General features: G+C 44.8%; 1 protein-coding gene across 5 annotated transcripts; it reads right to left on the bottom strand.

Annotated features, from left to right (window-relative positions):
- Positions 1-9,358: 9,358 nt before the first annotated feature.
- On the bottom strand, positions 9,359-21,257 carry ERI1 (exoribonuclease 1). Of its 5 annotated transcripts, none has more exons than XM_055796857.1 (7): positions 20,992-21,139; positions 19,974-20,149; positions 17,414-17,624; positions 15,970-16,053; positions 15,184-15,293; positions 12,822-12,936; positions 9,359-10,923 (listed from the first exon to the last, which is right to left on the bottom strand). In XM_055796857.1, exons 1-7 carry the CDS (start codon positions 21,070-21,072, stop codon positions 10,681-10,683), a joined length of 1,020 nt encoding a protein of 339 aa, XP_055652832.1. In that variant the 5' UTR covers positions 21,073-21,139; the 3' UTR covers positions 9,359-10,680. The 5 variants fall into 5 exon arrangements, with proteins under 5 accessions (XP_055652832.1, XP_055652831.1, XP_005232571.1 ...); XM_055796856.1 differs by having other exon boundaries at positions 19,974-20,144; positions 20,992-21,113; XM_005232514.4 differs by lacking the exon at positions 20,992-21,139 and adding an exon at positions 20,589-20,859.
- Positions 21,258-22,304: the final 1,047 nt, after the last annotated feature.

Here is a 22,304-nt window from a genome sequence, read left to right as displayed (position 1 = left end):
TTTGGGAAGGCTAGAGAGTGAGCCAAAAAGAAACACATCCTCATTTCCCAAAGCCTTTGGTGTTTAGGAGATGACGTCTCAGCCTCACAGTTGCATTCCCTCCCCTGGCTGCCTGAAATCCCCATCTCTCTTGCAAAGGGTCTGTGGAAATTGTATGCTGCAGCAACAGCACAGCTTCTACCTTCTAGCCAAGTCATATTAAAAGGCAACAAAGACCAACGGGACAATCCATCCTCTGGAGGTATTGCCTCTTCCTTTTAAGCTGACTGAGCCATGCGCTTGCTCCAGGGCCACCATTCCAGTGCCCACACAGAGGTATGAGCGATACTGCTACTGGAGAGATCTCGGGTCTCCAGTCTGGCCTCCAGCTGCTGCTTCAGAAGACAGGACTCCTGCAGGTCCCATACAGTATCTGCGAGCTTTGTGCAGACAGCTCAGATACCAGAGGGCACCAGACAGCTATGTTTAGGTAACTAAATCTTTCCCCTAGCAGGCCCTATAGGTCTAGTTCTTAATGAGCTTAAGATAGAGTGAATTATGCGCTGCTCGTGCCACGCTTTTCTGAGAGGAAGAAATAAAGTGGAATTGGAAACAGGACTAGAGTGAAAACTACAGATCTATGGCAAACCCAGCAAGTGGGAAACATTTTTAATTAACAGGCATCCTTCTGTCTCCTCGAGAAAACAAGCTTCTGGCTGGCTCCATTTGCTCATTAAACTCTGCCAAAATGCTCAGTTCACCATGTTTCCTTGAGATTTTCTGTAGACTATGTCTGGAAAGACTCACATACTCCTTTTCCATTTCAAGGCCTGTCATTTGAGGTTGTAGCCTTCTGAATGGATCGCCAAAGCTGTTTTGTAGTGGGACGCTGCAGTCCCTGCCATCCTTTGTGTTTGCCCTTATATTGGTAGATCCTGAAAGAATGGCTCCAAGCACAGCCAGATTGCTCTCTACGCTGCATGGGATCCCAACAGGCGAGGAAGTCATTGGTGCCTTAGTGGTGTGCTTAACGGTCCTCCAAGACAGCTTTTCACACTTGCATGAAGCCAAAATAAATCCATCAACATGGATCAATAGAGAATCTTGGCGAGACATTCTAGTGCTACCGCTAAAACCACTGGCAGCTATTGGTTCCCAGAAAGCTTTCAAGAGTGAGACAGCCTGTTTCAGGAACTCAAGGAGCAGAAAACAGTGTTGGAGCTTGCTTTTAAAGCAGCAAAATCAAGCTGTAAGTGAAAGAGAAAACACAGCTGAAGAAGGTGACATGAAAAGGTGACTTTCCCCAAAAAACACTGGATGAAGAATCAACACTTTGCATTCCAGCACTGCCTATGCAATGATGGATGTCTCCTCTTGCAGCCACACTACAGCAACAACGCAGTAAAGTTCAGGGTGCGACTACAGAAAGGGATTTTGTTTAAAAAAGACCCAAACTGATTACATTCATGCATACTCACATACCTATAATCACAAGTGCTATGACATGTTTCCAGCGTGCAAGCATCAAGGATCCATGGTCTTGCCAGGATTACTTGCAATGACAGGGTAGAAAAAAGATGCCAGCCATGTCCCCCCACCCTCCTGAACTCTCAGGCTGGTGAGCATATGCCTGTTTTGGATGTGCTCTTTGTACCTGTAGGAGTCCAACCTGTGATTAGGATCATCTTGTCCTACCTCTGTGAATCATTAGGACACGCTTGCTCTCCTTTGTTTCCTTACCTCAATAACTCATAATAAGTTCCAATCTCATTCTTTTATCATCCAACCAGCATATTTTTATGCTTTGGGATTTCAGATTGGTCTTGTCTTGGTTTAGGCTGCCCCTTGTTCATTCCATCTAGGTATCCCAAGGAGCTGTAGGCATGCTGTGATTTTGATGACCTGCTAACACACGTGCCATCAGCACCTGTCGTTCTCATACACCTCTAACACCTTCCTTCTGGTGGTTCTTAGACACTTCCATTGCTTCTCCACTCATATCAATGTGTCTAATTCAAATCCCACGAACTCCTGATAGCGTGAAAGAGCCGAAGAGCGACTGCTGACGCTCCTCTGCAGTCATCACAAACACAGGCTACAGGGTTTTATGCCGTCAGTCCAAGTGACTGCATGCACTCAGAGCTCTTGGAAGTCTCAGCACTACAGCAAGGCCAGGCAGACTACAATCCCATTGCCTGATAAAGCATTTGCAGAAGATACATCCTGCATGTCCAGAGGCGAGGTGCAGAGCCAGCTGCTTTGGAGATCAGGAGGTTGAGTAGAATTCATTCAGGCAAAGGCCTGTCTCCAAAAAGAGCTCAGTCAAAATGACAAGAGCAGTTGCACAGCCTCAGAGGTGTCTACTGGAAAGCAGCAGTCGAGGGTTTTGGGGAGACAGCAACTAAGGAGACAAGGCAGTTGATTTCCGTTTCTAGCACTATCCTTGCTCACTGTATAAACTTGAACAGCAATTTAGTGCTCTGCCTGAATTTCATTCTCTGTAGAACAGGCTAATAACTTCACTGTAAAGTTGCATAAAACTTACCATGCTTGTCCCTCTCCTTAAAGCAAGCACAGGGCTCAGCCCAACTGCACATACTTTGGGAGATTATATTCTTGATATGGAGGGGCTGCTGAACTATGATACAAGATGTCATGGTCAGGACCACAGCACAGGGAAAAGAAAATAAGAGGGAGAAAGGGGAAAATAAAAGGTAAGCCTTAGCCCAGCCACGCACAGCACAGCCGGTGCAGGACAGTGGAAAGCTTGAACAGGAAATCAAAAGGGGGACAGAAAGCAGTCAGTTGTGCTTCAAGGTATGTTACACTTAGTCCTGCCAAAAACCCCACAAATAAACAGAACAGTGGTTGACTGCGAGGCTGAAGGGTGGTTGGTGCAGATGGAGGAACAGAGGTTATCTAGAGTACATGCAGACAGTTCAGTCCATTCTACACGGGCTCCAGAACTCAAAGAATGGGGCAGGGGAAGCACTTTTGACACATTTATAGTCTAAAAGAGAGACCACTGTAGGTACAAAGAGCTCTAGAGCATAAGGAATTGGCTGAGCTGCAGGATGCGCTTGAGGAGATTCTGTGCAATTTTTACAAGATTATACAGATGGCAGAAAAGAGGAGGAGGAACAGATGGAAAGTTCCCCACAGCAATGGCAAGGTGTTAAGCTGTGAAGCCTGTTGACATACAGCATGAACACAGTTGGACAAGCTTACTATATACCCAGTGGCACACAGCCAAGCTCTATGTTCTTCACCTCTCAGACACAAAAGCTGATGTTTCCATCACAGAGTATTTTGCTCACTACCACAGCTACCAGCAAGGAGCTGAATTAGGTCTGTGGTCTCTTGGCTCAGGAAAGAAGTTCAGCAGCCTTGAGCATGACTACCTCAGTTCACGACAGAAGCTCCATCCACTACGACACATGCACTGCAACCTCTACAGAACTGGTTTCATGCACGGACAGAATCAGCCAAGCAGAGAAATTCATTCACTCTCTGCCAAATCACGCCCTTAAACAAACAAAAAATTCCCATGTCTGTGTCAATCAGTATCCACCAAGGTGGGCAGGTCTCTTGGCTGGAGGACAGGAAGGAGACATCTCTCTCTTCTGCCTGAAAGGCAGCAAAATCAGAGGCTGTTAACAGAGATGGTTTTTATAGTGAAAGGGCATTGTCTAAGAATCATTCATTTTGGAAGTCTTGATCCAATACTTACAAGAACATCACCATCTCCCAGAGTAAACTATGGAGGAAAACATCTTGCCCATATGTTGCGGCATAGTGTTTATAATACAATTGACTTCCTCTATGGAGCTGCCACCATCTCAGCCTAGGAATACCTTGCTCTGTGCTAAAAGCTGCACCCCTGCTGGGATTGCTCCACAAAAACAGCCAGAAAGGCTGATTCAGGTCCTCCAGAGTTCCATGGTGCCACACTCTGAAGTGTTAAACAGCTACACAATGTTAAATGCTGCACAACTATCACAAGAGCATCTTGCTCCAAACAAAATCTATTGTTTGTCACAAGATCCTGTACTCGACAGCACAAAACCACTTTCTCAACATCGTTTCTTCCAGTCCTCCTGAAACCACATGTAGATCTTTTCAACTTCCCGATCCCCCAAGTACAAACTTTTAAAAGATTTTTATGTTTGAAAACATTATTTTCCTCTTTCAAGGCCAGCACAAGTTTTCCATGCTTGAAGTCTGACAATCTGTCAGAAAAATCAAAGGCATTTCAACAGGCTTACTTGCTGAATCTAGCAAAGCATCACTGCACCTCTTCCACATGATGCTACACTTAGCGATGCAGCTCTAGTGCAGAAAGAAATACCCATCACACAAATACACGTCACACATCTAACTTAAATTGCGTTCAGTTTCAAAGTGACCCTGTCCTTGCCACAGTTTTTAATCTCTAACGGTGGCAGCAGCCCCAGAGGAGATGTGCATGCGCTAGTGTACATGAATGAAAGCGCCATTCAGCCATGAAAATTTGCCACAAGCTTTTTGCCATGACTTGTGAAGGAAGCAGAGAGATTCTCCACTTACTTATACTGTCCTCCCTACCGTTAGTGTCTGTCAAATGGCTGCAGCATTTGGGAGCCACAACACCGCGCTATACAAGCTCCTAACAAGGCAGCAGTCCCTGATCTGATAAGGGTTCTGTAAAACCTGTTCGTAACAGTTCGGCCAGCCGCACAGTCAAGGTTACAGCACGGAGTACAGCTGCTTCCAGACATGGCTTGTTAGAAAATCGGTACAAGTGGGGTCAGGGAAGGACTACTTCACGTAAGCAAAACAAGCGAGAACAAGGAGCGAGCCAGTAAAGTCCCGAGAAGCAGCCCCAAAACCCAGCAAATGTAACGGGTCTGAAAAGGGTCTGAAGAAAAAACGTGTTGTCTGAATCTGCAGATGAACAGGGGAAAACAAAGCACCAGCATAGCCGAAGGAAACTGCTCCCAAAGGTCTCTAGCACACTAACAGATGGGCTCTGCAGGCACCACAGCAATTCCCTCTGATGCCGGCTAAGGATGCCTGACTTCTTTTTCAGCCATGCCCCATCCAGGCTTCTCAATTCAAATAAACACCCCTTACCTACAGGGCTGCCTGCCCACTGCCTGTCCACTCCAAGGCTGCCAAGTGCGGTGACTTGCTTTATCGACACCACTCTTCGCAGGACGTGCCTTAACTTTCTGAACTAATACACCGCAAGACACTGCGTTGGTAGGAAAGAAGAGCTCTCTAGCAGTAACAAGGAACAGAGTCCTCTGAAGAGTACAGCTGGTCTGAAGGTGCTGTCTGTGGCCAAACACACATGGAAAATTCCCAGTTTAACTAAGTGATCCCAGCAGCAGGCTAAGACTGCTGGACAATCTACAGCTTGTTTTCCTCCTTGACTGGTTTTCACAGAACCAGAGCAGTGTTGTCTGGAAAGAAAGTGGCAAGGTCTTTCCTCCAGCTGCCCATTCGGAGCAGAGCTATCACGAACGTGAGGTCCGGGTGATGGCTCCACCTTCCCTCTCTGTGTGGGACAGCAGTATATGGCCATACTGTTCCTCAGATCGTGCTTAAATCCAGCCAAGCAGTGCAGAAGCAGTCAGGTACCCTCTCAGGACATGGCATCAGGCATCCCAAAAAGCCTGTTCCCAAAGGTCACCAACTGTATTAAACACTGAGATTATATGGATAGCTAGAAGCACACACCTGGCCTACCCTGCCTAGATCAGCTCATAACGCCACTTCTCCCTTCTTGTTAGGTTTCTATCGTCTTAGTCCATATCTGCACGCGTGGAAATCAATCACAAACATTCAAGTATTTTCAAATGAGAAAGGGAGGCACTTTGAGTCTCATACTGCTGGCTGCTACACCTGTCTCTAAATGACATATAAAGCACTTCCATGCTGCCTAGAGCATAGGTCTTCAACTACTTATCCATTCAAACTATGAATTATTATAAAATAAAGAAAGGATCGCAGCAAGGAGACCTCCAGATCACACTGATTGCAGTCATAAGTAAAAATCAGCGATGCCCAAGCAGGGTGTTTTGCTGAGCATGTAATTGTGTGGGTAGGTGGGTAGGTGTGTCACGTTTCGTGGCCAGCCTGCAGCCCAGCACCTGCGCAGCACCCCAGCGCTGGACACAAGCACGATGAAGCAATTCCTGCTTATTGGGACATCTCTGGCTCACAGAGATCCATTTGGCTACGTGTGCTCTTTAAAAGTCAACATCGCTGAAACAGGGAGCATAAAGAAGGTCAGAATCACCTGCAACTACCTTACCAATGCAAAATCATTACTACCATTCACTTCAAACAGCAAAAAACCATGATTAGCGATAACTTAGCCAGGAAAGTTGGCAAACCCCCCTCACCATGTATCTACAAGCAGTGTCACAAGATTTACAATTAGCATGTGTGGTCATGACGACACCAAGTTAAGATCACGGGAGCATGGTACGTACGACTCACAGGGCACCCCTGAATTGAGTGGCCACAGAGGCCACAGCCAGCTGAGCCATACAACCACGTGCCTAATCAGAGCATGCCCAGAGGTCACCTCTGCCATTAAGAGGTGTCCCAGGCTCCTGTAATTCATTCATTCAAAAAAGCTCTTCCTCCGTGTGATGTGAGGCCACTTGGTGCAAAGCAGTCACACTCCTTTAAGAAGCACAACCCTGAAGCTACCTTGGGCTTTTCTCCCACAGAGCTCTCCAATTTAAAGAGGGCAAAAGACAAGTCAGTGCTGGAGGCTGTGAACGTGCAAAGACCAAACTTGGAAGGAACCCAAGAGAGAAGCAACTTATCCTCCTGCAAAGCCTCGTCTGCATCCATACTTGCAGATCAGCACCGCATTCTCCATGGGATGAGCAGGAAGGTCTTCTAAAACGAAGTGTTCCCTGCTCCCTACCGTGGCTGTTCGGCTCGGCCACAGCTCAATACAAGCCACAGCAGAAGCATGGACTGACCATCACCTGGCTACTTCACTGATCACCATTAGGGGAACCCTGGTAAGCTCTCACCGTCACCCACAGGGCTGTCAAACACAAAGACCCTGAGGGGCCATGGATGGTCTTGCTTGTGACAGAATGATGTTCTATACATTGAGCCCATTTCAAAGCCTCCAGCCAGCAACTGGGTCTCTTGACATCTCTACAGGCAAGACTTCCAATTTCTTTTTAAAGGGCTGTCGTTGTCGTCCCCCAGATTAAAAAGAGCATACAAAGATCTTGCCTAGCACCAACTTCTTTCCAGGGGAGGCAAAACTTCACCAACGGAAGAAAAAGGGAAGGGTAGGACTTAAAAAACAGCCTGGGGAACCACTGGGTGAGAGAAACTAATTGTCTCTTAGCAAAGCTGTGGTGAAAGAATGCTGCTTCCATAAGGTCACCAAAGAGCAGTGAAGGCCTGCAGTGAAGCACTGAGAGCACTCCAAGGGCATGACAGCCTCAGCTCAAGGTGAACCGAGGGTTGTTTTTTTTTTACTTATTTCCACTGCTGGGAGCAGCCCCCTCCTCACTGCATTGTTAATTTTCAACAGAATATGGAAGCAACAACAGCTACCTTGTTAAACTGAATTATTACTTTATAGTAAGACAAGCACAAACAGAAGCAGTTCCTATGGACAAACGACACTTGCCCCTGCAGCCATGCCTCGCTAGGAGGTTGATAGGAAACCACAAACTGTTGTGACTTCTTCCCCATACAGCTAGCAACATTTGCTCAGACATTTGCTCATTGAGACAGAGAGGTTATTATTGCTTTTTAACTTGCCCAAGAAACCTTTCTTCCCATCTAACACAACCCCAAGATTCTATGAATCCCTCTTGCATTCACATAAATACATATTAAGAAAGCTACTTGAAAGGACTCATGTTGAAATTTGTCTGCAACTCCTCTGCTTAAAGTTTGCTAGTGTTTGCAGTAGCAGCAGAATTGCTCAAGTACAGCTCCTGAAAGGTGAAATAAAAAACCCCCAACAAAACACGGCCTCTTGCTATATCAGCAGGATAATGTCTGTATGGTTGGGTTTTTTTCTGCATAAAAAGAAGATTGTTTCTTACATAGTTGTCTATGAATTTTTCCAGCATGGGATGATGACTCCTCTATTAAAAAAAAAAAAATAATCATTACAGCAGAGATCCACTCAGTAAGGTTCTCTGGATGAACAAACAAGAAAAACATTGTTTGACTGAACACAAGCATCACTCCTGAAATCACCTATTTTTTCCCTCAGATGTCCCCTTCCCCTTTAGATACAGCATCCAGGAAAATTAATCTCTTTACTGAGCACTTGTGAACTAGTCATGAGATTTAAGCTACCTAGCCAAGGCAATGCTGCTAGTCTACCACAGAAGACTAATCATGGGCTGCTGAAGTAATCTCATGCTTATAGAGTGCATACAGTACCTGACATGTTAATAAATACCAACTTATTTCAGTCAGTTTGTTTACATTTCAAGTAAACCAACACTGATAAAATTCACTTAATCTGAAAAGCACAGAATCAAACATTCTGTGAGGCAAGTTACAGCTTACAGCTTGACATTAGTCCAACTTAGATAAAATAGTATCTGGAACCGATTCTACTGATTTCTGCAACTCATTGATAAAAAAAATACTCAAGCAGTAAACAGAAAACAATTACTATTTAACCCTTAGCTCAAAATATATTGTTGAAGATATTTAACACAAAGAAACAACTCCATACTTATATGATTTAAAATTACAACAGCTCTTCACTTAAGAAACTTGTAGTATAATCTGTAACAAATAAGGGCTGTGAGCCTACTTACAGACCTGTAAATAAAAGACTAGTGACAAAGTCTGTGATCCTGCCGGCACCTCAAGGGGAGATCTGCTGAGCTAGACTCAGTTTTATCATAGAAACCTGCATGACAGTAACTCAAAGACAAAAAAAGTAGATTGCCATGGTTCTTCAGAAAAGAGGATACTAAGGTTGTCACAGCAAAAAGCAAATAACATAATAATTTGCACAAAATATGGGCTGACAAATAAATGGTATTTTCGGAGTAAGCATATCAGAGATTTGGATTTTAACCTTCTGAAAATACATCAATTATTGCTAAGAAAGAAAGGAAACTGTGAAGTTCAACAAGATTCTACAAGTAGACAAGTATTTACTTTCAGAAGGAAAAGGAACGTCGTTCTAAAGTACTTGTGGCTATCCAAATCTGCGACTCTAGAAAGAAAACTGCTTCCTTCCTACATATGAAGGAAGTGAGAATTGACCAATACTTTGCTCTTTTATGTGAATTTAAAATAAAGTTTTCATGTTTCCATTGGTCGGATTTAACAGTCAGAAGAGCAAGGGGAGCCGGATGGATTTTGATTAGCCAAGCAGTGAATGTTCTCAACAAAGCTTTATTACAAACTGGTTATTTTGTTGTATAACGTAAGTTGTAAGAAAGAATGAATGAATTATAACACAGGGATTAACAAACTAACTTTTTTTGGACTAAGAGCAATCAAAGTACATCACTTTTCAGAACAAGCTATTTAATGCAAAGCTGATCACATTAATGTAGTTTGTAACAGCCCACAGAGACAAAGCAAATTAACACTTTGGCCTCTTTTGAGTACCATCTTATCTGGGGCCTAGGAAGAAAGCAGAAATTGTTAATAATTAGATGTGGCCTTTACTAAGAAAATCATATTAATCTTCCAATGTTAGATTTTGAGATAAAGGCACAGTTTCGTGGTGGCAGAGGCATGGGAAGGTACCAAAACAGTTGAGCGTGCTTTTAATTATGAACTAGAAGCTTCTTGTTTTGTTTTACATAACCACCACATAGCACAAACTTTTAAGGATCTGGCACGTTTTGTTACTTCACTTATTTTTAAGTCCAAATGGCTGACAATGTCTAAAAGCCACATTAAATGAAGCACAGCTATGTGTGTAGCAGAAATAGGAGGTAACAAACCTCCTTCTCTTTTTATATACAGGTTAAAAAAAAATTACTATCATACTGCATTAATGGAATTTTTATTCAATAAACATCTCTTCTATTTGATGTGGAACCAAACATATCCCTTAAACAAAACCAAAAAACCCAAACCCCAAACAACACAGTACTTCTCTACTGCTTTAGAATTGAATGTGCTCCCATTTTTCCTAGACTTCATAAAAAATCAACCCACCAAAAAAAACCCCAACCAAAATTACTAGCAGGAACTCCTAGAAGAGTGCCTAATCAGGACAGGCCAGCCCAGCTGCTTGCTATTTCAGTTCTTCCAGCAATGTCTTACTTGTGTGCAATGAATAATCAGATGCTAGATATCATTAGAGTATGGCATAGTGAATAAATACTACCCACAGGCTGGGGTGGAACAGCAGCGCACAGGCCCAATCAATCTTTGCATGTTTAAATTACATGTTTTTAAAGGCTAAACACTATGCCTGGATTCCACATATCAACCTTACTGCATGAAAGGTTGCAAACAACAACAACAAAACCATCAGTATATAAAAAAAACCCCGATGCTGTAACACAGGCTTCAAAGAGCAAAAAGCTTCCACGCTCCTCTTTATTTCAAGAGACTATTAGTTAAGGTGCTTTCAGATTCTGCATTGCAGACAGGTTGGCAGAGGTGGCTGTTTAATAAGCTCATAGCAGTCTTCAGCGGGTATCTAAGAGCAGCTGCGAAGGCAGAACCCCTGAGCTGCTAGTTTCTGTAGCGGGGCATTTGTGGAGCAGGGGCTCCCTCTAAGGGGGCTGAGGAGGAGACTGTCATAAGCTGTCCAGCATGCATTCTCTCGTTCACCCGCAGTTCACAGCCATCCTGTAGCATCCTTATAGCTATCCTTGCAATGTTCTTAGAGTCATCAAGTCCACTGTGAGGTCTCCCATCGTAATTCATGCCCAGCTTTTCAAGCATGATTGTCAGCTTGGTCTGGTTCCTAGGAACCTGATGGAGAAAGTGAACCACATTCAAGAATTAGGTTCTGTACCAAGTCCTTTTAACCTAACACAGTGCAGGAGAAACATATGCAGAATTTAAGTCTACGTAAGTCACATACTACTTTCATGTTGCCGTCTGTCAGATCACCAACAGTTTAACTTCAAAGCACCTCGGTGAGACAGACACTCATTTTTACAGAAGAGACACAGTCAACAGGAGCTTGTCTAGACTCAGAGTAACGTCAAGAGCCTCTCGCCATAACCAGCACCAGCCCAAGATGCGCCAGCGCTGGCAACAGCGAAAGCCATGGCCTAGCTAGGTTTAATAAGCCTTATAAAAAGGAATTACCACCCAAAGTGACATTGCATTTAAAAGGAAAACCAAAATCTAATTCCCTTTGCTAGGCGATTAAAGAAGCACCAGGCTCCTGATTCCGACATCAAGCTTCTGAATGCCTCCGAACACCAGGGGAACAGATCAGCAACACCTACAGCAGCCCACATCTACACGGATGACCAACAGCATTAACAGACAAGGAAGCTTAACTGACTTAGCCATGCAAACTGCTACACCAGCAAAAGCCCCAAGTCCTGTCTTGATTAACCACTAAATATGCATTTATTCTTTGGAAAGGTCAAAGAAAAACAGAAGGGTAATGTTAGAGGAAAACTTTAGTTTGCTGTCTCACTTGGGGTGGTTGGGGTGAGGGAACACAGAACATCACAAATTCCAGGATACCGCACCATGCTGCTGGATTTAATAGGCAGAATGGTGACAACGCGGTAGCCAAAAGCTGGCAATACGCAACTCCAATAACATCCACACACAGGGCAGCAGAGACACACTGCAGGTTGTGGGATATTCCACAGGAAAGTTACAATTCCTTGACATTAGTTTTATCTATTACTTTTACTTAACAACAGACTCAATATCAGCACAATAGCCAAGCAGAAGCACTGAACGACTAAAAACGCTACATTTGCATTTAATAATTAAAAAAAAAAAAATTACAAAAAAACCCCAAACTGATTCTTTTTAAGTTACAATCTTCTTTGCCTTTGATGAAAAAGCACTCACTGCTCAGAGTAGGAAAAAAGAATGTGTCTAGGTTAAAGCTACAGGACTAACAAGACTGTTCTGCGCTCTAGCGTTTCCAACAGAAACAGTCATGCAGAGAAGGCACAACAGAGGGAGAAATGGAGTAACCCTGTAATATTTGCCCAGCACAAAGTAAAGGTCTTCTCTTACTAAATCTTAACCTCTTTCTTCCTAGTTTAGTATGAAAAAAATCCTTCAAAAGAAGATCATCACTAGGCTGAAATCACATTCAAACAAACCATTTAGTGTAGACTGAGTAGAAATTCAGTGCCATTTCCAATAACCCAGTGTACGGTAACCTGACAGTGAAAGAAAGCAGCAATAAGGGCCAGCACTGAACCTGGTACTACTTTTCTCTTGACAATTTGATTCCACTGTAGGTATGTCCTAATCTTTCTCTGTCCCCACTACACTGTCAAAAGCGGAGCTCTCTGAGGGTAGTGGTATAAATTAGTTTTGTAGTGTATTACATGAAAATAGGGAAAAACGATAGAAAAAAGTCAATACAGCCTTTCCAGCTGAACCACTCCAAGTCACAGTTGAACTAAGAGCGCTGGTATAACATTTTTACACAAACCTTCATGGAGCATCTCCTAATTCCTAAAACCAAGATTGAAATCTAAATGCTGTAGATTATATAATCTTCAATGAGATCTGGGCATGAAGCACATTTGAAAATCAGGCCCCAGGCAACTAGTTTAGCTACTATAATTCTATACTATAGAAGTAAAGATGACAAGTACAACAGGTCATTCTAGACTTTTAAACCAAGTTTTCTGACAAGAGAAACAACGATTTGTACAAACCTTATAGAAGTTCCCATATGATTTGCGAATATTGATCCACTTTTTGGCAAAGGAAGGGTATTTGATATGGCTAATGCGGCACTGGATGTTCAAAAATTTACTCATATCCCAAGATCTTAAAAAGTCAAAAGAGAAAAACATTAGCAATACGTAATTCAGATGCCCTGCATTCTCCATATTGCACAGCTGTAGCACAAAAAGCTCTCTTGTCTTTGGTGACCAGTAGAAGGAAAACAGTTTAGGAAAAGCGCTTTTGCTATAGTCATGGTAAAGAATTTTTTAATATGCATTTTTTAATCATGGGGAAAACAAATAATGACACGAGCAAGATCTTCACTAGGATGGTTTCAGGTCCAGGATGGTTAATAATAGCATGCTAACTTCTCCACTTACCACATCTACTCCAAAACCTGCCGATAAACTAGATGCTTATACAGCCCTTGGCAGAGCAAGCAACACCTTAAATTTTCCTGATTACTTGGATGCACATACATCTCTCTACTTAAAGGAGGTTATTGAAACAAGACTGTGCTTAGTTTTAGGAGGAAAGAGATCTTTATGGAAAGAAAATGAAAGCAGAACCCTATATACTTCTTGCCTACCTTCCTGAAAGGAACCACCCCAACGAGTTTGTAAGCTTCAAGCTAAAATAAAGCCTTTTTTCCCTCCTCTGGCAGCTGTCTACACAATCTCACCCGTATGACAGAGATTTCACTGCACCTATTTTCCTTGAGGAATTTCATTGAAGGGATTCATCTGGAGGGGAATTCCAGGCACATTCTAGGCTCAATACAACCAATCCTGCACCAGTTTTGCTTTAGCAGTATCTTTTTTTAATTCACTGTTGCTTCCAAAGATAGAAACTTAATCATAGGTAAAAAATTAGTGAAATAGCAGTATTTACCACAGTTCCTTAACTTAAAGTTGGAATGTGATTATTTTAACTCCGTATTTTTAAGGTGTACACAGAGCTAAACTGTACACCTCAGGTCTTGTGTGACAGCTTTCAAATGGCTTCACTGTTCACATTGGACACAACCACATTACAATTATATGGGTTCTTCACCAGAAACACCTGTGATTTATAGTCGTCATCCAAATCTTCAGGAATTTTGAGAAGAAAAAGTCTCATGGCCAAAACAATTGGCCCACTTGCTAAGTTGGGTTAGTTAAAAAAATGCTTTTGCTATGTATCTGTTCATCTCCTATGACCATTATTTTTCAAACCACTCATATTATACACTAGAACATTTACGTGTTTTACTTAACAGAAGTGTCAGGAAGTCATGCTAAAGACCCCCCGTGCTCTTTTTTCATAAACTCCAGTTTTATTTTGGGGTTCATCTCTCTTTGGTTCAACACAGTCATCGTAAAGAGCAGCACAGGGTTGCATTTTTTTAATCCAGCACAGCAGAAGACCTACTCCAGGCAAACAACAGGCATAGCAACACGAAAATGCATCATTCACCTCCACACAGCTAATGTTAAATACTCCCTCTCCTACTGAAATCCCTCATTCCAAGAGAAGGACGAAAGCAGACATGTTAACAGAATAGTAATGTTTCACAGCTAAAAGGCAAACATCACCCAGAGAAAAATTCCCTGGCCAGTGCAACATAAGATAAGGTTCAAACAGTTATCTTTCATCATATAACAAAGCTAAGATCACAAGAACAATGCTGCATCACAGATGTATCTAGATCTCAAGATCTGCTCGCTCTGCAGTCATTAGGGGATTTCATTTTCCACGCAGACCTTGTGAGTGAGCAAAGTCAGGTCGCAGTGCAAGGACTAGTCAGTCTCTCACACACAAAGCTCGCCAAAGGTGGGACCCACCAGTTCCACAGTCCTCTAAGCCAAAGCAGAGAGCTTTCTGTGCCAGCCATTGCTCCTTGCTTGACAAACAGCATAATCCATTGTTGCTTTCTGGCAAAATATGCCGGGTGTATTAACAGTAACACTAATACACTTAGGATACAACACAACCACCACACATCTCTGAAACCTCAGATTCAGGACAGCACAGGAGTTGCTTAGAACTGAAATTGCACAAGACTATTTTCAGGTATGGTGTTCTATATGAAAGCTAGATGTAAACAGAGAATTACAACAACAAAGGATAAAAAGCCTGTTTTAACATCATTTAGTTGCATAAAGCACGCCAGGAAAGAAACAGTGCCCTCTAATGGATTTAAGCTTCGTTTCAAATTGTTTAGTTCAGCTTTTCCAATTTTCCCAAAAGCTAAAATTGTAATAACGTGGCAAAATGACAGCGTTGTGATCCACCTTTAAAAATACTCTCACAAAGATTAAACACTGTTTTGCCGTTTTAGATTGTGCTGTAGGTTGCATAAGGACATACCCATCTGTTAACATGCAATAGCTATACTTTGTTCCCAGTTCACGCTGTCTCATCCACTCTATGACGTTCTGCAGAACTTGAGGAAATGTATCAGCTTTATCAACAATGTCCTAAGAGAACCAAAAAAACCAGAAGTGAGGAACATTTTGTCAGAAAAAACACCCAGCATGAAGAATAAGAATTATATTGGTATATAGGCACTCACTAGATCATTCACAAAGTTGGCTTCACAAAAATCTTTAGAAATAGATTACACATTAAAATAAGCAGACAATTGGACAGATTTTTCTACACTGGGGAAGAAAGAAAAAAAAAAAGGCACCACAAAAGCACTACTAAAAGAGCCAGCCTCCAAACGGCAACTATGAAGGTAACGAGGTTAGTCAGCTGTTGAACTTGGATTAAAACCTTTGAGCTTGTTTCCCAGGCTCCTGGCTCAAGTCACTTAATCACAAACCGTTCCCGTCGTAAGACTCTAAATTAGAATAAAGATCTTGGAAGAGGAACTGATGCAATTCAAAAGGTGCTTTCCTCTGCTAAAGATTATGCTTCTACACATGGATTACAAAGTGAATCCTTTTCCCTACAGCTCCTTACAGACACCTAAATGACTAATTTAGTGAAATCAATTCTGATAACTGGGAGGGGGAAAAAAAACGAGATTAAGAGAACAAGCCTTACAGAAAAATTGCCATGAAAGATTACCAGCCTGAAAACATCAACACCACATTTCATTTTTTTTTTTTTTTTTGACATTTTTCCTGAACAAACAAAAGTGCAAATTACCTGGGTGATTCCTGTCAGACTGATACAGAATTTTGAAAGCTTGGGATTAATCTCTGGCTTGACGTATTGCTGAAAGGTATCCTCCTGTAATAAAAGAATTAAACACTCAGCAGCAGCACACTATGTAGCCCACCAGGCAACTTCTTTGGCTTGCCCATAGCCAAAAGGCAATAGCGGCTACTTGTCCAGCTGGAGGCAAAAGGAGTGTGTACCTCCTGAGCCACTATGATCCTCCGCATTGGCCATCATGAGATTCCCAGTGGGATGAGTGGATGGCTTTCCAACCAGAACACATCCTTCCTCTCAGCCAGTAGGCACCAAAGAGCAGAGAGGCAGATGTAAGAGGGGAGGAGGACAGACTACAATGAAGGGGAGGATCTGGGAAAAGTAGAGGATGAGTAAAGAGAAAACAGAAGTGAGGGGCACGAGCAAAGCCTGATGGTTTTTAGGTGGTGTCTCTGAAGGCTCACCTGTAATTCAAGGATGGCAACCGGCTGCACATCTCAGAGGCTGCATGCAAGTCATACACCTCTGGATGCCAGCCAGCCAGCAATAAACAGAATAACCTCACTCTGGGAAACTGAGCAGTACAAGAGTGAAAACTACATGCAAGTTCCATGGAAAAAAGAAAGCCCCAAATACCTGCTGCTATACAAACCCCTTTGGGTAGAGGAAAAAACCCACACTGTTTCCTACTACTCTAAAGGTCATAAACCAGCCTTGGTAATCTGCACAATCCTCTTTCTGCATTAGTCACACATGCAGCTACAGTCTAATGTAGCACCACAGCGATTACTGGAAACCCTCCTCCTCTTAAAAGTTCTTCATAAATGAACCATTAGTCAGAGGTGTGTGCGCTGAGTCACTCAGTTTCAGTTAGACAGCATGTAGTTCTTCCTAAAGGAAAGCTGTACGGGAACAGAGCACTTGAGGCTGCCAAATGCCTACTAAGTACGTTTAAAATCAGGTTACACGGCTGTCAATCTGTCAAGTACGTTGTGGAAATAGTCTAGCCTGCCAAGAAGCAGAGTTCACTTAACCTTACTTTCTAGGGCCCTGCATTAGTCTCTTCTAGACTGCCTCACACAGGACTACAGAATTTGCTAATCCTTGTTTATGATGAGTCCCTAGAGTCCTAGAAATAGCTCTGTGGATCTTAAAGCAAGGAAAGAAGTGGGGTGTGTGTGTGAAGGATGACTGAGAAACTAAAAGTCCCTCATATCAGCAGAGGGAGTCAACAGCAGGAGCATCATCTATTCCAGATGCCTTAAGAATAGAAAAAAAGTTTTGTTTGTATGTAAGAGGCACAGAGGATAGGTCTTTATGGAAAAAAAAGCAAAGCTGTTTTTAAGTGAAGTTCAAAATCTACCTAAAAGCTAATCTAGACTTTCTAAAGCAAAGACAGTGGAGAACAGCATACCAACACGGTCATTAGATTACTTACTATTTCCAAGGTACGTGTGTTTAGTAAGACAATAGGAAACTCAATTATTTCATGTATGAACTCAGGTGGGTTTCCTTCTTCACATGTTGCTTCAAAGTCAACAACACAGATGTAGTCATAGCAGCTGCCTCCATTAATAGGTTCCTTCTGCATCAGCTTCTGTTTCTTGTAATAGTTTTTCAGTCTCTTTCTCAGCACATCTTTCACTCCTCTAAAGAGATAAGGAAAGTGACAAAGATCACACTCTCCTTTAATTATTTCACCATTGTAGAACTGAAGCTGTATTTAACATTTTAAAGTTCATAATTTATTAATCTCATTTTGAACACCAGCACTTACGAAGTCTGGATTGAACTTTACCATAGAGTTCATGGTCCATTATCTGGGATGATGCAGAGGCCGGGATAGCCCCTGACAACTAACACATGTAGATAATATCGTATTTGGGGACTGACTGGGAAGCACAGCGCAGAGACACTCTGCAGTCACCTCCAGCTCTGCAAGGCCCAGTAGCCAAAGCCTTTGCAAAGGCCAATCCTGTAGATTGCTCCTAGATGACCTCTGTCCCTGGAATCAGTACTGCTTTACCTGTATTTCCCTGTGCCCTCTGCCTGAAGTGACTGATGCCCGCAGTATTTCTGCATCAGTGGCACAGATAATGCAGAATCCAGCTGAAACGCCCACATTTAAAATTAGTCTAAATTTAAAATTTATCTTGAATATCTCCATTAAAGTACTAGAGATTTCAGTTGTCAGAAGAACTTCCTCATCAAGATCCTGCTTTTCAGGAGGTTTGTGGCTAACATAAATTCACAGAGGCAAGTTACTCTCAGCATCTTTTTAATACAAACTTTACCATATGCAAGTACAGGTGCCAGAACTGCTACGTACCAAACCAGAGCTGAATAAACAAGGATAATTTCCTCTTTGAAGGAAGTTACTTTTTAAATTACACATTGCAAATGAAATCACATGAGCCGTAAGAGCTACCTGTACCAAACTGCATTATCAGAAAAGCAGCCCACTGATCCACAAGGAAAAACTGGTATCAGACTGCTAAGCCTGCATTTGAGAATATCACTTTCTTCTGCAAACACAGACAACTTTTTCACTCTGGTTTATTAATCTAGTTTAATTCAATGACCAGTTCATTCAAAGTTGAGACAGTATGGGAGCTGATAGAGGGGAAAATCACCTTTTTCTTCATCAAACCTCTAACAGAAGTTGAAAGAGGAGATGACTTGCTATCAAAATAACCAAGAGAAAGGGCGGTGTGTGGCAATCTGCTCAAGTCACTACATTAGAGGCAATGCACTATTTGTTTACATGTGAGGCATATTCCGACCAACTTCACTGAATACATTGACAAAAGTCTAGCTTAGCTTAAAAAAAAAAAAGTTTAAAGCTTTCTGCATTCACAGCTGAATAAAAAACACAAATAGAAAATTAATAACCTAGGAAAAAGCCACAAACACACATCATTTACTATTTGAATTTTGCTTTTTATTTTTAAATCAGTTACTGCTGCATAGCTGTACAAATCTAACCTCTTTTACCAAAAATTTTATTGGGCAATGATAAAACTTTTTCTTCCCGAGGAGCTAAATTCATTGAACCAGAGGAGGAATTAACTATACAGACAGATGAGGCGGAGGTAGCAGGCTGCACTTCCTACCCTCAATTTCTTTTTTTTATTTCATTCTGTTCAAATGAATCTTTGTTCCTTTCTTTTTTTTCCCCCGCTCTGAACATCCTCTCTCCTACAGCAGTCTTCTCTAAAAGATATATTTCTCCTTTCAGACTCCATCTCACCTTTCATGTTCCCGCTTCTTCCAGAGCGGTAGCTTCTCACTTTGGTAACTCCCTGCCACTGCTACTTCCAACAGAAACACCACGCTTTATTCTTCCCAACTGACTTTCTTCTCAACATCTCAAATTTGTCTGGCCGCAGCAATATCTAAAGGTCTTGCAGGTCATTTCTGGTAGAGCAGGAGCCACTCTCTATATTCCTAGCACCTTCCTACTCAGTGAGCACAAATCCAGTTTATAATACACTCACCTGTTCATATTATTCTATCACATCCGTTCAGATTAACAAACTCTCCCATCTAAAGGTACCTGTCCTCTGCATTAATTAAATTCTGAGCCCTATCACCATAGGGGTTCTGGCCCATATCCAACCTGCACTGGATACAGTAAATAAAAATACCTATGTCCTGAAGCGAGTTTCTGTACACCGAAGGTCTGCAACACCGCCCGAGAACCCAAGCAGTTTTTTCCCCCCCTTGACCAAAAACATGTGGAGAAGCACCCTACAGTCACACACTATTTTGCTTCTTTGTGCTACCAGTTGAGACAGCACTTCTGGTAACATTTCTGATGACACATTAACCAGTATCACATGCACTAATCCTACAACAAAAGCCCAACATAAAACAACTGGCATTTGATGGCGTATCTGCTTTTTGGTTTGGCGTGTGCATTGGAATTTTAAACTAATCATCCCTTACGGCTCTACTGCTCTCAAAAATAAATCAGAAGGTTTACAAATAAGCCTAACCTGGTTTCAAGCTTGAACTCTGCAAGTTTACTTCTGAGCTCATCTCTGGTCATTCTGTTGATACAACCATTGGTTATGGCAATTTCTTTGTAAACTGGATCACTGAAGTCATGCGAACCGGCAGTTGAGTTTTTCCCATTAGTTTCTTGATCACCGATTCTACAATGCTGCCTACCCTAAAAAGAGAAATCTGGAAGTCATTTAAGAAGGTCAAAACAAGAAGCCAGAGCATTAAAACGTACACATTTTTTCGGCACCAAAACGCAGTGAAGCATCACATCTGGTGACCAAACTGAGCAAACCGGGGTAGAGCTGCGTAAGCAAATGCCTGCCGCAGCCTGCCCTGGAACACGGTTTTCCCAAAAATCGAGACAGACTAAAGGGGGTACAAGCACACACACCCCAAGTCACGCCAAACAGCGGCTCTGAGACAAAAACCGAACGTGTGTCCCCGTTGCCACGGGGAAGTTGTCTGGTCTGAGTTGGCGGGGCCTTGACCAGTGCCAAGATTTCTCTCGACACGTTCGTTAACGCAAATCGGTACCGATTCTGACACACACACACGGACAGACGCCCAACACGCGTAGAGCAAAGAACAGGAAGAGGAAAACCCACGGGCGCTCTGGCGCTAAACGGTTACTCGCAGCATTGGCGGGGCGAGCGCACGGCGGCCCAGCCCGGCCCCCCCACCCCGGGCCCGCCGCCGCGTCCCCCCCGGCCCGGGGCGCAGACGGAAGGGCCTGTGGCCCCCCGCCCCCGCCCCCGGCCCGCCCGGGCAGGCCGCGCAGCGCCGCCCCCGCACCGGGAACCGCCGAGCCCGGGGCAGGGCGGGGGCGAGGCGCGGCCCCAGCAGCGCGGGCTCCGGGCCGCCATGGGCGCCGCGGGCGGGCCCTGCGCATGCGCGGGGAGGAGGCGGCGGCGGGCCGGGGGCGCTGGCGCATGCCTGGCGCGGCCACCGCCGCCCGGCTCCGGCTCCGGCTCGGCCGCCTGGCGCCTCCCGCCGCCGCGGCGCACTCACCGGCGGGCAGGCGGCGGGGGCGGGCGGCGCCGGCGCCTCGTAGGGGGCAGCCTGCGGGCGGTTCTCCTTCTGCTCCTCCATGGCGGCGGCGGCAGGAACGGCGGCCCCTCGGGGGGCGGGGAGAGCGCGGGGCCCGCCCCTGGGCGGAGGGCGGCCCGGCCACCGCCGCCTGCCCCCTCGGCGGGCCGCTGCGCTGCGGGGGGGCTCCGGTGCCGCCGGGCGCCGGCTGCCGCCTGCCCTCCGCGGGGCATGGCGATGCCGCAGGTGCCCGCGCCGCCTCGCCCCTGCCCGTGCCGGCGGGCTCACGGCAGCCCCGGGGCCCGGTCCTGCGCCTTCCCGCCGGGTCACGGCAGCGCTCTGGAAGCTCTGGCCGCGTTATGTGGGAACCGCACCGGGCAGCCACCTTGTGGGAGAAGGCTGAGCGCGCAGCCGGCCGGACCGTGCAGCCCACCGGGGCCATGCAGCCCACCCGAGCCAGCTGGGGCCATGCAGCCCACCCGAGCCAGCTGGGGCCATGCAGCCCACCCAAGCCAGCTGGGGCCATGCAGCCGCCTGTCCCTCCCTGCCCCGGGAAGCTGCCCCCCCACACCCTTCCCTGATCCCTTAGTGCGGCACCCAGGCGGGGAGGGCTGGATGACCCCAGACACCTGTGAGCCCTGCGGGTCTCCTCAGCCAGCAGGCACAGGCTAAAGGGAGGAGGGCCTCTGTCCATCCGGGGCCAGTTAATTTTCTGCTGGTGCTTCCCAAAGCCCTGGCGCACAGTCCAGGCACATCCTCAGAAATTTCCCTTCTGTCCCTCAGTGATGGAGGCCAACACATACATGGCACCCACCTGACTGATGCAACCACCCCAACACCTCCACATCGGCCAGCCACGTAACAGCCTGGCATCTTCTCGACTGCCCTGCCGTGGCCAGGGCCCGGCCACCTGCACTCAGCCTTGCCTCCCGTCTTGTTGCAGATGCTGCCATTCCTTCTCCTAGGAATTGAGCACAGCACAATCGCTGTGCTCAGCGGGGCTGCCGCGGGGGTCTGTCTTGTCTGCTCCTCCAGACAAGAGTGGTGATGGAAATGGGGTTACACAGCTACTCAGGGCTGTGTGGAAGGGGACTTGCTCCCTACTTTTAGTTCACCCTCCTGGCAACTAACACCCATGTTGGCAAGCAGAGGGCCATCTGCCTGACTGCACTCTCCTGTGAACAACATGGCGCTTGAGCAGAGTTCACAGGGAACCAAGCTTGACAAGAAAGCAAACATGGTACCAGTAAGAACCACTGAGCTGGCCTCACAAACCCACAAAACACCCTAAACAC

This window comes from Falco peregrinus, chromosome 2 (assembly GCF_023634155.1).
Source record: "Falco peregrinus isolate bFalPer1 chromosome 2, bFalPer1.pri, whole genome shotgun sequence".
Taxonomy (NCBI): Eukaryota; Metazoa; Chordata; class Aves; order Falconiformes; family Falconidae; genus Falco; species Falco peregrinus.
This window is presented reverse-complemented; position numbering and strand designations above follow the sequence as displayed.